A 15,818-nucleotide genomic window follows, 5' to 3' on the forward strand; every position below is an offset into this window, starting at 1 on the left:
TCTCCATCCAAGAAATAATTTATAAAAGTAAACCATTTGTTCATTTAAACATACCTAACATAAACGCACTGTGTAATATTTAAATAATCTTGAAATTGTTTTGTTGTGGCCAAACCGGTTCTTGGGGTGATCACTAAATTTTTGGTAAAAAGTTTTAGCAATAATATACCTGAACTACGTTTAGTATAAACACTTTTTATTTTATTAGTACATTTAGTTTGAGTAAAATTTATTTCATTTCACAAGAGAAACTTTGTGTGCATGTAAAACTGGTTTAACATCATCACATGTCACTTGTGGTGCATTTACCTAGTAAACAATCACAGAACATATATTTTCTGCACATGCATTATATTGTTGTAGAATGTTCCCGAATTAATTATTTTTGGTCATTTTGTTTATGATTGAACATTTTTTTATTTTGTAGAAATGGTTATAAAGCATTAATGGAATATTTGTTACTAATAGGATGAAATGCTCCTTAAAGTTTTTGTACTTTTTGTATCATGGATATTTCTGGTAAATTTCGTATTCATGACGCCTTTGTATTCAGTAACAACGAATTGTGGATTTGCCGTCACCAACATATCATCTATTCAGCCTCGTGATGGAAGTCAGTTTTTTGAATTAATTCTAGAACATTCCGTACTAGATCCATACATTGATATTCTTCCAAACATAACTTACAAGGGTAAGTATTTATAAACGACTATCGAAGTCTGCACAGTGATGGGTAGTTTTTCACATCCTTGTCCATGGGTTGGATAGGAAAGTAGTCTCATTGGCACCATATTAAAACTCATTAACCTTTATTTACAAACTGAAAAGGTATACATGCTCAGTAGCTTTTACGTCTTAGAACAGTGACAACAACTTCTAAATAACTGTATTTGTCATCGACTTGAAACCCAGACTATTAGCTTATATATATACTGAATGCTGAATACACAAAAGATGTATTGTGCTCATTTAGTATTAAGACGAAGACAATCAACTGATAACTGTAATGTTTGCAGACTAAAAAAACACATAATATTTCGTTGATAATATTAAAAATATTATCGCTTGTTATTTTATATCATCTTTCTGGATGTGGTTTAAGTGTTTATACTTTGATTTCAGTTGTTTAATCGATTGTTCTTCCATATAATGTATTAATGCCTTTATAGAACGACAGTGCTGACGCAAATGGTCCTTCGAGTAAACTTTTAATTGTTTGCTATTCCCGATGAAAAGTTTGATATCTGAATATTTAATGAAAATATGATTTACATTGAAGCAAAGAATGAAATTATTTATCAGTGTTTTTCCAATTAATGAATTTAAGTGGTAACCAAATTATTGTTACAAAATAAAACCAACCTATGAAAAGAGAGCAAGGTTTGTGTGTCTCCTCTTCAGCGACTTTTTTCTCAAAATTCTAACAATTTAAATTGATTGTAAGTCATACTAAAATGTGGATGACTTGCATGTAATTGTACTCTTGAGATTTTTTTGGTGAAAAGAGTCACATCTTTCTTTTTTTCAAGTTTTTTTTTTCCATAGAATTAAAAATCATTTTTAAACACTCATCATTTTTAGTGAGATTCATGTAACACGAGTGTTTTCAACAGGAATTGAAAAACGTAATACAATGTTGTAGACCTAGTAGATTTGTCATTATAAAAACATATATTGGTTGACTGTCGTTTGACAATATGACAAGTATTGTCTATTCGTTTGATGTGTTTTATCATTTGATTTTGCCCTTTGACAAGGGGCTTTCCGTTTTGAGTTCCTCGAAGTTCAGTATTTTTATGACTTTTTTTTTACTAATGTCTCTTAAAGGAGAACAGACAAGTGTTAATTTGTTTTTTTACGTGAGAAACATTCATTTTTGCAAAATAAAATCGAACGAACTAAAAATTAACTTACAATCCATTAGTATGTAATACGTCCATTTTAAAGAAAAATATACAAAAAAATATGAATGATTTAATAACAAATGCAGAAAATTCTCAAATATGGCAGACATCAAGACAAAAATGAAATGATAAACTAGTAAAACCATTTTCTGAATATTCTAATAGATATGGGGCAAAACAACGACGAAATGACAGACAGTACAAGTAGAAACAACCAACAAGAAAAGTTAAACTGTCGTTAATAAAATTAACGGTACCAATTTTCTTGAACCAGATGCGTGTTTCGACAATACATGTCTCTTCAGTGATGTTCGTGGCCAAAATATTTGAAATCCAAAGCTTATATAAAAGATGAAGAGCTATAATCCAAAAGGTCCAAAAAGTATAGCCAAATCCGTGAAAGGAATCAGAGCTTTGCACGAGGGAGATACATTCCTTAATTTATAATAATTTCTATCATTTTGTAACAGCAAATTTTAATAACACAAAAAAATCCGTATTTTCATGCCAGTACCGAAGTACTGGCTACTGGGCTGGTGATACCCTCGGGGACTAATAGTCCACCAGCAGAGGCATCAACCCAGTGGTAGTAATAAAATTAACGGTACCAATTTTCTTGAACCAGATGCGCATTTCGACAATGAATGTCTCTTCAGTGATGCTCGTGGCCAAAATATTGGAAATCCAAAGCTTATATAGAAGATAAAGAGCTATAATCCAAAAGGTCCAAAAAGTATAGCCAAATCCGTGAAAGGAATCAGAGCTTTGCACGAGGGAGATACATTCCTTAATTTATAATAATTTCTATCATTTTGTAACAGCAAATTTTAATAACACAAAAAGTCCGTATTTTCATGCCAGTACCGAAGTACTGGCTACTGGGCTGGTGATACCCTCGGGGACTAATAGTCCACCAGCAGAGGCATCGACCCAGTGGTAGTAATAAAATTAACGGTACCAATTTTCTTGCACAAGATGCGCATTTCGACAATACATGTCTCTTCAGTGATGCCCGTGGCCAGTAAAATTAAATGTCGTTAATTGTAAAATTAAATGTTAGATCCTCAATGCTCTTCAACTTTGTACTTGTTTGGCTTTATAAATATTTTGATATGAGCGTCACTGATGAGTCTTATGTAGACGAAACGCGCGTCTGGCGTACTAAATTAGAATCCTGGTACCTTTGATAGCTATATAGCGTTTTGCCGAAGTCTTGACATTTATCTTACAATTAATAGTAGAAAAAAACACAAATGTTTACCGCAATTTCAAATATATTTAAGGACATTTTTATTGTAGTTAACTTGCACATGGGTTATACAGTTTTGCAGATGTTATATATTTATCTGACAAATAATAGTACAAAAATTCAAATACGTACACTAATTTTCAAATATATTTACATGGGTCCTACCGTTATATAAACATGTTTTACGTTGTAATTTAACATTTATTTTAGTGCTACTTAGAACAACTATACCTGGAATTAAAGTTTCTGGATTTCTACTGGAGATTAAAGAGAATGAAACGTCGTCAACCTCATTATCAGATTCAGGAAGTTTAATGACAGACCGTGATATGACAGTAGTAGATGATCAAACGGCGAAGTTTTTATCGAAAAATTCCAGTAGACTAGAAACAGTTTGTGATCTATATAACTCAGTCATGTGGACGCCTCGAAATTTGAAAAGATGTTATAGCTTAAGGTATACCCAAATCAATATATGATATATATTATACCTATCAAGTTTTCGAACATAAAAAGAATCATTAATATACGAATGAAAAAAAATAAAGCATAAATCTCGTAGCAAAAATGTAATAAAGTGAATCGGAAAGAAGAAAAATCAGCAGTCAAGATAACGAAAACATATAATTTAAGAAATGAATCAACAGAGAATTGGGAAATCACACAGTTTTATTCAATCTTTTTCTATATAACGTGTCAAAATATTATATTAAACAAATTTGTTCTAGCAATTTTATTTGATATTTATTTTGAGAAATGCTTCAATTTTATGTACTTCCGAACAAAACAGTTCAATTTTTTTTTGAAAGCACAAAAATTTTAAATTGTTATGAACATTTTTATCATTTGGATTTTTTTCCTTTCTTTCGTATTGCAACTTTTAAATATTTTTTATGCATTATACAAAATGATGTTTTGTGACACTATTTATGTTGACCGTTTACGTAAACTGCATCGTGTGTATTTCAATATTGTCATCTTTGCTAATGGCAAGTTATTACTAGTTTTATTTCGAAGTATTTGCTAACGTAGATGCCTTCCAAACCTTTCTTTTAAAAAAAAAATGCAAGCATTATCTTTTACTGCAACCTCACACATCAGTTATACTGATATTACACCATTAATGAGATGACACCTTTTTCTACTTCTGAAAATACATGTAGAAAATAGAAATAGAAAAAAATCATACCGCATCTTCTTTTTTTATATATATCAAGTCAGGAATATAAACGTCGTTTTCCATTCGTTTGTTGTGTTTGAGCTATGATTTTGCCATTTGACTAGGGACTTTCCTTTTTAAAATTTTCTCGGAGTTCAGTATTTTTGTGATTTGTTTTCCATATTCAAGTCTTTCATATATTTTCAGTGCCATATTAATGACAAACGAATCTGTTTTCTACACTGATTCGAGAAATTTGTGCAGAGCCTCAGGTAAGCTGTTTTGGATTTTTGGGTTTCACAAGCCAAGTAGTCACCATTTTTGTTCTTGTAAGAAAAAAAAATTGTAACGGTGAATCCATTGAAAATTAATGTTCTGAAAATGTAATCAATCTAAAACACCAAGGTTTAATCGACGTCCTTGGCAGCATTTTAGTTATTTTTTTGTAATTTGATGTTTTTATTGCTCTTTAACTCATCATGATTGATTCTGTTTTGGTTGAGGCAACACTTGCGTGTCTTATGTATAAGATTCACGTATTAAGAACTAGCGAGCTTATTTTCAAGTCTTGTATCTTTGAAAAGTTTTTTTCTTTACAACAGTTGGGTCGGTGACGTTTCTGGTAAACATTTCGGCTATAGTCCAATTATTAGCACTCTTGTATCGACAAGAAATATCATTGTTGCGTTCTTTATTTGTACTGAATTGTTTAAAAATACTTAAATCCATCACAAAGACTGACTTTTTTTAGAACAAATGCTTTGCAACCTCGCAAATTCGTAGTTGAACTGTTTAATTATAGGATCATGAAAAGGCATTATGTAAACGGAACGCTCATCTGGCGTACGAAATTATATGCATGGTATCTTTGGTGAGTTTTGAATCTTTTAATCCTGGTACCTTTGATAACTATTTACACAACTGGGTCGATGCCACTGCTGGTGGACGTTTCGTCCCCGAGGGTATCTGCAGCCCAGTAGTCAACACTTCGGTGTTGACATGAATATCAATAATATGGTATATTTATAAATTTCCTGTTTACAAAACTTTGAATTTTTCGAAAACTAAGGATTTTCTTATCCCAAGCATTTCTAAAAAAAACAGTTGTTGGCATGACACGGGTTATGTTCTTCTCATATATTTTATGATAGTATGATACTAAACCCCTAACGGGAGGGATTGTACCTGATATTCATATGATGAAGACATAATCTTTCAATCAGTTTAATTGAGGTCTGGAGCTGGCATGTCAGTTAACTGCTAGTAGTCTGTTGTTATTTATGTATTATTGTCATTTTATTTATTTTCTTTTGTTACATCTTTTGACATCAGACTCGGACTTCTCTTGAACTGAATTTTAATGTGCGTATTGTTATTGTTTTACTTTTCTACATTGACTAGAGGTATAGGGGGAGGGTTGAGATCTCATAAACATGTTTAACCCCGCCGCAATTTTGCGCCTGTCCCAAGTCAGGAGCCACTGGCCTTTGTTAGTCTTGTATGATTTTAAAATTTTAGTTTCTTGTGCATAATTCGGAGTTTAGTATGACGTCCATTATCACTGTACTATTATGCATATTTTAGGGGCCAGCTGAAGGACACCTACGGGTGCGGGAATTCTCGCTACATTGAAGACCCATTGGTTGCCTTCGGCTGTTGTTTGCTCTATGGTCGGGTGGTTGTCGCTTTGACATATTCACCATTTCCTTTCTCAATTTTATAGATTACCTTAGCCGTATTTGGCACAACTTTTTGGAATTTTGGATCCTCAATGCTCTTCAACTTTGTACTTATTTGGTTTTATAAATATTTTGATATGAGCGTCACTGATGAGTCTTATGTAGACGAAACGCGCGTCTGGCGTACTAAATTATAATCCTGGTACCTTTGATAACTATTGACAGTGTAGAAAGTGTAGAAATGGATATAGACAAAAAAATTACCCCACACATCACCGGCTGCGAACAGAGAGGCGAACGGATTTCAATCCGGATCAAAGATGACACTAAGGAAATAAAACCCAAAACTAAGACAGTGATATAAAGCTTTAACATGTTGAAATTATGGTTTTAATCAATATAAGCTTAATCGTCTTTTCAAACTCTGTTATAAATGTTGTATTTGTGCATAAATTGTTAACATTAGAAAAACATTGCATGCCAAAAGCTTCAACTTAAAGACATCTTTAAAATAGAGAACGATGTCAAAAAAGCAAATGAACACCAGTCTATGACACGTTTTGTTGTGTTTGTAGTGGTGTTCCTTTTAGGAAATTTCAAGGTTCAGTTAAAATTGTATAAAATGCACTTAAAGAATTGTGTTACCTACAATGATGAAAACCTGCAAAAGAGTTTTAGTTAAACAAGAAAAACAAAATTAAGAGAATACATCCGACGATATGAGGAAAACGAGAAAATAATACATTTGTCTAGTATTGCATGACACTTAGAGAACTAAACATTCATTTTATATGCCCGCAGTGAAAACCATGTTTTAAAAAAAAACAAAAAAAAAAAACGGAATAACAATTTAAATATTGATTCGAATAATAGTGATATATAACGTACATTACGCAGAATCATGTTGCATATTTATCAGGTATATGAAATAGTATGCTGTAATAGAAATAGTATGCTGTAATAGAAATATCTCATTAACTTAAACTCGGTAGACTAGGAAAATATAATTAAAGGGATTCGAAGAGGAATAAGCTACGTTTTCAAAGAAGTGTGGTTATGTATTATTTTTAATTAAAAGTTGTTTGTTCATTGAAGTGACTTTGAAATTGTTATTTTCTTTTTTATAACGATATCATAAATAAACAGTTCCATATACCAATGACATGTCCTTGTTTAATGGGATGAATTTATGTTTTTATTACATGTCACTGAGTTAAAAGAAAATCTTGTTATAGTTTCACGCTACATTTAAGAAAGCAAAATAGTAGGACTGAAAATTGAAAAGTAATCCCTGCTTATGAAAACAGGACCAGATGGTTGGTAAAAAGAAAGAAAAAAAGGAAGACAAACGCTAGTTAATATGATTATGGACTTTCCGAATTGATTTTCCTCTAAGTTCAGTATTTTTGTGATTTTACTTTTTACAAAGGATGCTATTACAACTGCTTCGGAATATAATCAGTTTCTTCCTCACTTTTGACAGCTGTATCTATCAAAAATAATACAGTATACAGTCTTAAGTAAACGGATGCATAACCTTTAGTGTTCTTGCCTCAATTCTGGTTTACTCTTTGTGCCTTAAAATTATCATAATATATTCTAACGACTGAAATTTTCGTTGGCTATTTCATTGTAGTTTAAAACGAGAGAAGTTAAGATACATTAGAAAATTTATTGTTCGTGTCATATAACCTCATAGTAGATACCAGGCTTATAATTTCGTACGCCAGATGCGCGATTCGTCTACTTAAGATTCACTGGTGTCGTTCGATTCCAAACAGTAAAAAACAAATACATTTTCTACAAATATACATGTAAACAAAATTGAATTTGTACTTATACATCCCGTCATTATGTTATTGTGCTATTGTACATTTTTCTTTTCTTGTCTTGTTTTTACAGTGATTAAGATTATAACACAATGTGGACTGCTGTACCCAAATATTTGAAATTTTTGCCTATACTGTGTGTTTTTTTTTGTTTCAACATTGTTTTCAATATAATTTAGTTTGATGCGACTGTTATACAAGTGAGCGGTTTAGCTAGCTATGAAAACCATGTTTTATCAACCATTTTCTACATAAGAAAATACCTATTCCAAGTCAGGAACACACAGTTGTTATCCATTCGTTTGATGTGTTTGAACCTTTTGATTTTCCATTTCATTTGGGACTTTCCGTTTTGAATTTTTCTCGGAGTTCAGTATTTTTGAGATTTTACTTTTTGGTATACTGATTGTACGTTAAACGATCAGCCATCATAAGACTGAAACATGAGTTAAACACAATATAGTAAGCAACAGGGACATTATTTTTGACTCTTGTATTTAAAACTCATTGGTTTAAACGAGAAAACTCTTAGAACTGGTTGTTGTAAAGGATATGTATATATATTTTATATTCAACATGACTCACCAAGAGATTCTATCTCATGCGAAAGTTGGGGTCTAATGTCCTAATGCCAGTAAATACAGACGTTTTTTTTTAAATTATTTTCATGTAAACAAATATTTATAGCCATTAGTTGTTTTGAACTTAATTGTTCTATGTCTATGAATGATGGATATCGCTAGATTTCTGGTCACGCTTTCAATTGGTTCTCAAAATACCCCCTCCAGCTGGTAAATATTGGTATATTTCATCAGGTGATCAATAGACACAACCATAACTCTTCTATTTTCATGCCCCATTTATTGGCATTATGTTTTCTGGTCTGTGCGTCCGTTCGTTCGTTCGTCTGTCCCGCTTCAGGTTAAAGTTTTTGGTCGAGGTAGTCTTTGATGAAGTTGAAGTGCAATCAACTTGAAACTTAGTACACATGTTCCCTATGATATGATCTTTCTAATTTTAATGCCAAATTAGAGATTTTCCCCCATTTCCATAGTCCATTGAACATAGAAAATGATAGTGCGGATAGCGCATCCGTGTACTGGGTACACATTCTTGATTTGTTTATTAGTTCTTCCTCTTTTGTTGTGAAATTTAAAGGAGCTTATTTAAAAAGTTGAAATTAGCTAATAGCATCTAATTTTATACATCCAGGATCTAAATCTAATATTTCATCTCATGACTATTTTTTTTTAACTTGGTAAGTTTTGCAAAATTCAATTATGTTTCTATTTCCTATTGTTAATTGTCTTCTGTTTGAAATAGTGTTTTTTATCAAGTAAATGGACATACGGGACTTTTGTCAATAAGAAGACGTATGATCTAGATAAATGATTGAATATAAAAAAGCACAGTGATAACCTTTAGCAAGTTGAGCTAGTTAATCTGTATGATGTTCATTCGTATTTGTTATACAACTTCTTTGGTATAAACATTCTTCTCTTGTCAATTGTGGGAGGTCGTTCTACCCCTCGTTTGGGTAATTCAAAGACAAGATCTGAATTATAATTAAGTGTCTTGGTTATCAGACTGTATTTCTACGAACTGAGGCATTGTGAAATAAATAATCAAACCAACTCCATGTGTTTTGTAAAATCTGATGAATCGTTATTTGTGTTTCTTTTATTTACCTATATCTATCGTTTCTGATTAGGGTTTGGCTCAGTAAATATAAGCAATAATTGATGAAGTTATTACTCATTCATCTAGTAAGGCGTTGTAATACAATTTGTTGACATTATAATACTTTACAATTATGAACCCTTTGGGATGACAATCTAGAAATTCCATTATGTTTTCATCTGATTGGAAATGCAATACTAATGTGATTATTATTTAATTTTTAATCGAGTGACTTATAATGTATGTTTTCCTTTACAAAAGAATATGTTATTATTACAAATATTTTTTTAACTTCAGGGAGACGAAATTATGGCTTGGCTGATATACGAGGAGACATTGAGAGTCCGGGATTTCCCAATCTATATCCTGATAATTACAACGCTACCTACATTTTATTTTCTATTCATAAATTGATTCACTTGCAGGTGCGTGAACCATGGTTGTTAAACACCTTAAATTATAACGTTATTTCTGTCTCTTTAAAACCAAAGGTGATTGCATAGCATTTTATGAAATCAATTTCTTCATGTTAGTTCATTAGTAAGTTTCTGATCTCTTGATAATCAATGCAATCTGATAGTGCTAGATCAAAGAAAGTACTCTTTTATATAATGATATTTCCCAGAATGTAATCATAGGTAAAAAAACAATAATTTAATCCGAAGAAAATGTTCTGGTATACACATCCGATTATATATAAAGAGTTAATTTAAAAATGATTGTATGTAAACTGTTTTGTAAACAAATAGTTAACATTATCGGAAATGTAATGGTTGTCATAGATGACCACACCCTATTTGTTTTATATTTTTATATCTTATAATTGTTTTCCAGCTTATTTCACCATATTCTTCTGTGATGTTCGTTTTCTACTATCGTTTGATTTCACTTAAGGATTTTTTTCGAATAAAGATTATGTTTGGATTACACAAATGTTTTGGTTATATTGGTAACCTTTCTTTAAGAAACATTTTTTTTATATTTTAAATTATGTATGGATCATGAAAATCAAAAACTATTAAGGTCTGAATTGTTAACTAAATGTAAATGCTTATCAGCAACAAAAGTACCTTATTCTTATTCTTGTCAAACATTCTTGTTCAAGTTTTCTATCTCAATCTTCTCGATGGATGTAAATTTTTGCACATTGAAGTAGAAAAGGACCTATGTCATTGGCGTTACATAAGAAAATAGTGATAAATAAAGGCCACAGTAGTATACCGGTTATTTAAAGTCATAAACCGATTGAGAAAAAAGAAAAATGGGTAATAACTAAAACCGAGTGAAACACTTCAACTATAAGAGGAAAACAAACTTAACAATTGGAACACTGAAGTGCAACAAAAACAAACGCCAGTATACATAGGAAGGAATTGATGAACTAGTTACAATAGTTAAACAAAAATGAGGATGATTCTCGGCTGCATCTCCCTGTCGATTAACCCCCTATTGTATAAAGCACCATTGATAATATATATAATTGTGTATTTTTTTTTTTAATTTCCAGTTTCAGTCTTTCAATTTAGAATCATCGTATAGAGGGATGTGTTTTGATTCTGTATCTGTGATATCGGATAAAACCGACATTTTATGTGGTGCTTTGCAGACTGAAGATTTACAAACATTGTATTTCGTATCCACTACGGGTAAACTTACTGTGACATTTTCTACTGACAATAAAATTGGACACAGTGGATTCAGATTTATTTACTTCACTGAAGATAAACATGGTATGGAATATTAATTACTCAATGCTAACCTTAAGCATAAAAATAAGATATTTTACATGTCTGTCATGAAGAAAAAAATGTTTTCATATCCAAAGTCTTTATAAGGGATTATAAAACATTACAATATTACCTTTGTACATAAAAGGTTTTTTTAATAGGAGAATGATAAAACGAAAGGAGAAATATACCAAAGAGATATATAATTTCATTAGTCGAAAACGATCGGCAATGCCATGGCAAAACAACCGCGATAAAATGAATAGCAAATGGTAAAAGATATTAACATAAGCGCTTTACGAACACTAAAGATTACGTAAATCTGATTAATATATTTAGTAAAAAGTTAAATCACAAAAATACTGAGCTCCGATGAAAATTAAAAAAAGAAAGTCCTAATCAAATCGCAAAATCAAAAGCTCAAAAACTTCAAACAAACGGATAACAACTGTCATATTTTAACTTGGTACAGATATTTTCTTATGTATATGTTAATTCTAGATTCATATGCATATGAATTTTTTCTCTGTCTATTCTAACAGAATGCAACAGAACGTTGACACTTACCAACGATAACATTACCAGTATTGCCTACCCACAGCTTTATTTTCCATGGATGTATTGTGTAATTAGTATACGTTTACCATCGGAGTTTCGCATTCAATTGACTATAAGAGATATGGATATTCCAAGGAAAACAAACGGAGAGTGTTTAAATGACAATTTAGAAATTATTTCAGGAAATATAATTGATACATTATGTGGAAATTTATCCGAATATTCTCCAAAACAGTTGTTTTATCAGTCGTCACTATCAGAAGTGGATATCGTTTTCACTTCAGACTATTTACACGAAGGTAGAGGATTTTGGATTGAATATTCCAGTCATGTTCGTTGCTCAAACAAAACTTTTGTAAACACTTCAGGTAATGTTTTTAGTGATAACTATCCGAACAAGTACTCTAACAACCAGGATTGTTTTTACATTATTGAATTATCCGAAACTAATGGTCTCCTAGAACTTGTTTTTGAATCATTTTACACAGAAACCGTCAATGATGCCTTTCTCAGAGGAGATCTATGCAATTTAGACTACTTAGAAATATACATAGATGATAAAGTAGAACGAATATGTGGTCAGTGGAAAGGACAAGAACATACTCTATCCTTTCGAACAGAAACAAAGATTATTATGCTACGGTTCGTCACGAATGATCGTGTTGCTCGAGCTGGATTTTTTGCCACATGGCAAAACATCTTGCAAAATGTAACCGTACCTCAATGTAGTTCAACATGGATCGAGCGAGAAGAATATTCGTTCGAAATCGTTCGAAATCCTTTGACGTGGGAAGATGGTAGAAATGACTGTCAACATAAAGGAGGTTATCTGGCAGCTATCACTGATATGGACACTCAATTAATGTTAGAAACATATTTAATTCAAAGGTATTTTCATTTTTATGGTACCTTCATTAATTCCGATTGTGCAGTTATGAACGAAAAAGAGGGACACGTATTTTTTTTATACATAAGCTCCACATGTAAAGCGATATATCAATGTCAGGGATCTGATTTTGACCGGGTTCTTTTTTTGGGGTTATGTTGCTCTCTCTTTAGTTGTTATCTGTAGTGTTTTTGTGAAGTTTTTATTACCAGTAGGCGTCCTTCGTCCATTACTTTTCATCAAAATCTTCTCCAATAAAACTACAGGGCAATAACAAAAATGAAACCATGACTCTGTAAATTATCTGCTGATAATATAACAATGTCCATTTTCATAGTGTACAAGGTGAACATGCTTAGCTAAAATACAGATTATCATATACTATTATAGGAAAATATGATATGGCTTAAGACCTAATGTAAAACGAACGATGAAATGACTAAGAGTCCTTCAGATAATGAATTTCTTTTAATTAACCTCCACGAATAAAAACAAGGTAACCTGATATATAACTCCATAGAAAATGATATATATATAGTTATATACAAAATAACAACCTTCAATAATATGCTGACTTCGTATTATTTATTTTAATAATATTGGCTTTTGCATGATATCTTTTGTTGGAGTAGTTAATTAGCTGTCATCAAGATATTCACTGTAATATATATAAGCATGAAAAGGAGTATCCTTTGTGAAATGACCATTAATGATATAAAAATTACATTTAGAACCCATGAATTTTTCAAATTGCATATTTACAGAGAAGGAACACTGCCATTGATACTCATTTTGTCTAATGCTTAGTTCGTTTCTTTGTGTGTTACATTTTTATGTCGTGTCGTCGTTCTCCTCTTATATTTAATGCGTTTTCCTCGGTTTTGGTTTGTGACCCGGATTTGGTTTTTTTCTATCGATTTATGAGTTTTGAACATCGGTATGCTACTGTTGCCTTTATCCTCTTTCGAGTTATAAGCATGATTTAAACGACAGAACAGATGTATCATCAATCCGCATTTTAAAATAAAATAACTCCGTATTAAAACAATATTGTTTTACCTTGTTTTTAATTAGACTAAGAACTTTTAATCAGCATACGATCGAAGAAAAAAATATTATCAGATTATAACATGGCATGTTTTATATCAGATGTATTATCAGTCAAAGGTTCAATATCAGCTCAAGAGTATAATACATTTTGTTGTATCATAATAATTATTTTCTATCCTATTTTGTAATGTTTTTTTTTAACTGAAAACTTATCATTGGGGTGAATTTTTCGGAATTTGCAGAGTGTCGCCGTAATGCCATGTGATAACGTTACGGAAAGGCATGTGATAACGTTACGGAAATACATGTGATAACGTTACGGAAATGCATGTGATAACGTTACGGAAAGGCATGTGATGATAGTTGAAGATCGGGATATTTTTTTCATATCAGCCCGCTAAACATTATTTCGGAAAATATTGAATTCACGTAAATAAAGGCAACAGTAGTATACCGCTGTTCAAAACTCATAAATCCATGAACAAAAAACAAAATCGGGGTAACAAACTAAAACCGAGGGAAACGCATTAGATATAAGAGGAGAACAACGACACAACACTAAAATGTAACACACACAGAAACGGACCAAGTATCAGACAAAATCCCACGAGAATAACAAATATAACATCAAAACCAAATACATGAATTTGAGATAGCAGTGTACCGTGACACGTCTTATCGCAATGTGAAATTACACTCAAAAATAAGAGAAAACAAACGACGCAACGTTAAAATGTAACACACACAGAAACGAACAATAATATAACAATGGCCATATTCCTGACTTGGTACAGGACATTTTTAAAGGAAAACATGGTGGGTTGAACCTGGTTTTGTGGCATGCCAAACCTCGCACTTTAATGGCAATGTTAAATATAACATTGAAATGACAACATAATATTACAGGACTACAATACAAATAAATAGGAGAACGTATTAGACAAAAAAACACATGATTAATGAATAACAAAAAGCATCAGGTTTAAAATTCAATACGTCAAAAACGCGCCTCGTCGTAAATGTAATACTATTACCATTCTGTACAAATAATTAGTTATTTACCCTAAGTATATGATAAAATGTTTTATTATACTGTTTTGTGCATGCCATATATCAATATTCGAAACAAACAATAACATTAACAATTTACATCATAATTAAATCCCACTCAAAATACCTACATTGCAACTGCTACAATATATCTGTTGTAACAGGATTAAAAAAAATGTCATTCATATAATGGATAGCGTTATTCTTTTATTACAAAATAAAAGACCGAAAGCAATATTTTATCTCGTGTGGAACTATCGCTACTATTACTAACAACATATAGACACTGATGATGTATGAGGCCAAATAAAATAGCTTGTGTGGTTCCAGTTACATCTGAAAAAAAGTAAGGGTAGGTAGGTAGGGATTTTTTTTTTATTTTATGTTTTCTTTTTACATTGAGTCTTTGGGAGCATCCTTTTGACTTTAACAGTGCTTAATGAAACATGGCAATAAAATATATAGGGTAGGCTAATTTCAAGACGAAAAAGTAGGGAATGTAGGGTCACTGGAACCACACATATATTTTAATTTGGCCTTAGTGTATCTACGAAACGCAAATATCTACAATAACTATTTATTGTACTTTGTAGTAACAGCAAAGGTATACTAAGTTCAAGCTCATAAAAAGAGTATCATTGACGTAGATATAGGGAGATGTGGTATGAGTGCCAATGAGACAACTCTCCATCTAAATAACAATTTATAAAAGCTAACCATTATAGGTTTATGTACGGCCTTATATACAAATTGTATTTATTTGATTTGGAGAGAAGAGAAACAAAGGTAATTTTGTCTTCAACCAATTGTTGCCGAGTAACGTATATAAAATAAGGGAACACGGTAAATAATAAGATTAAAAAATAATAGAAATATAATTTATTCTTTCAGTCAAAATTGTACTTTCGAATTGGATGCATTTTGGATTGGTGCCAATGATATCATTACTGAAAATCATTTTCAGTGGGTAAATGGACACTCTATTGAGTTCGAATGTAAGTTTTATTATAGTGCATGATATGGGATGGATTTCAATAAATAAAGGCG

At 31.5% G+C, this 15,818-nt stretch overlaps 1 protein-coding gene across 1 annotated transcript in view; it reads left to right on the forward strand.

The window, feature by feature from the left end:
• The first annotated feature begins 436 nt into the window (after positions 1 to 436).
• LOC143078761 (uncharacterized) overlaps positions 437 to 15,818 on the forward strand; it is a 49,776-nt gene continuing 34,394 nt past the window's right edge. The window contains exons 1-7 of the mRNA XM_076253714.1: positions 437 to 691; positions 3,364 to 3,610; positions 4,520 to 4,584; positions 9,798 to 9,925; positions 11,008 to 11,230; positions 11,770 to 12,673; positions 15,663 to 15,766. Of these exons, the coding sequence (XP_076109829.1) occupies positions 475 to 691; positions 3,364 to 3,610; positions 4,520 to 4,584; positions 9,798 to 9,925; positions 11,008 to 11,230; positions 11,770 to 12,673; positions 15,663 to 15,766 (1,888 nt within the window). The 5' untranslated portion in view covers positions 437 to 474. The remainder of the gene's footprint in view (positions 692 to 3,363; positions 3,611 to 4,519; positions 4,585 to 9,797; positions 9,926 to 11,007; positions 11,231 to 11,769; positions 12,674 to 15,662; positions 15,767 to 15,818) is intronic.

This window comes from Mytilus galloprovincialis, chromosome 6 (assembly GCF_965363235.1).
Source record: "Mytilus galloprovincialis chromosome 6, xbMytGall1.hap1.1, whole genome shotgun sequence".
Lineage (NCBI taxonomy): Eukaryota > Metazoa > Mollusca > Bivalvia > Mytilida > Mytilidae > Mytilus > Mytilus galloprovincialis.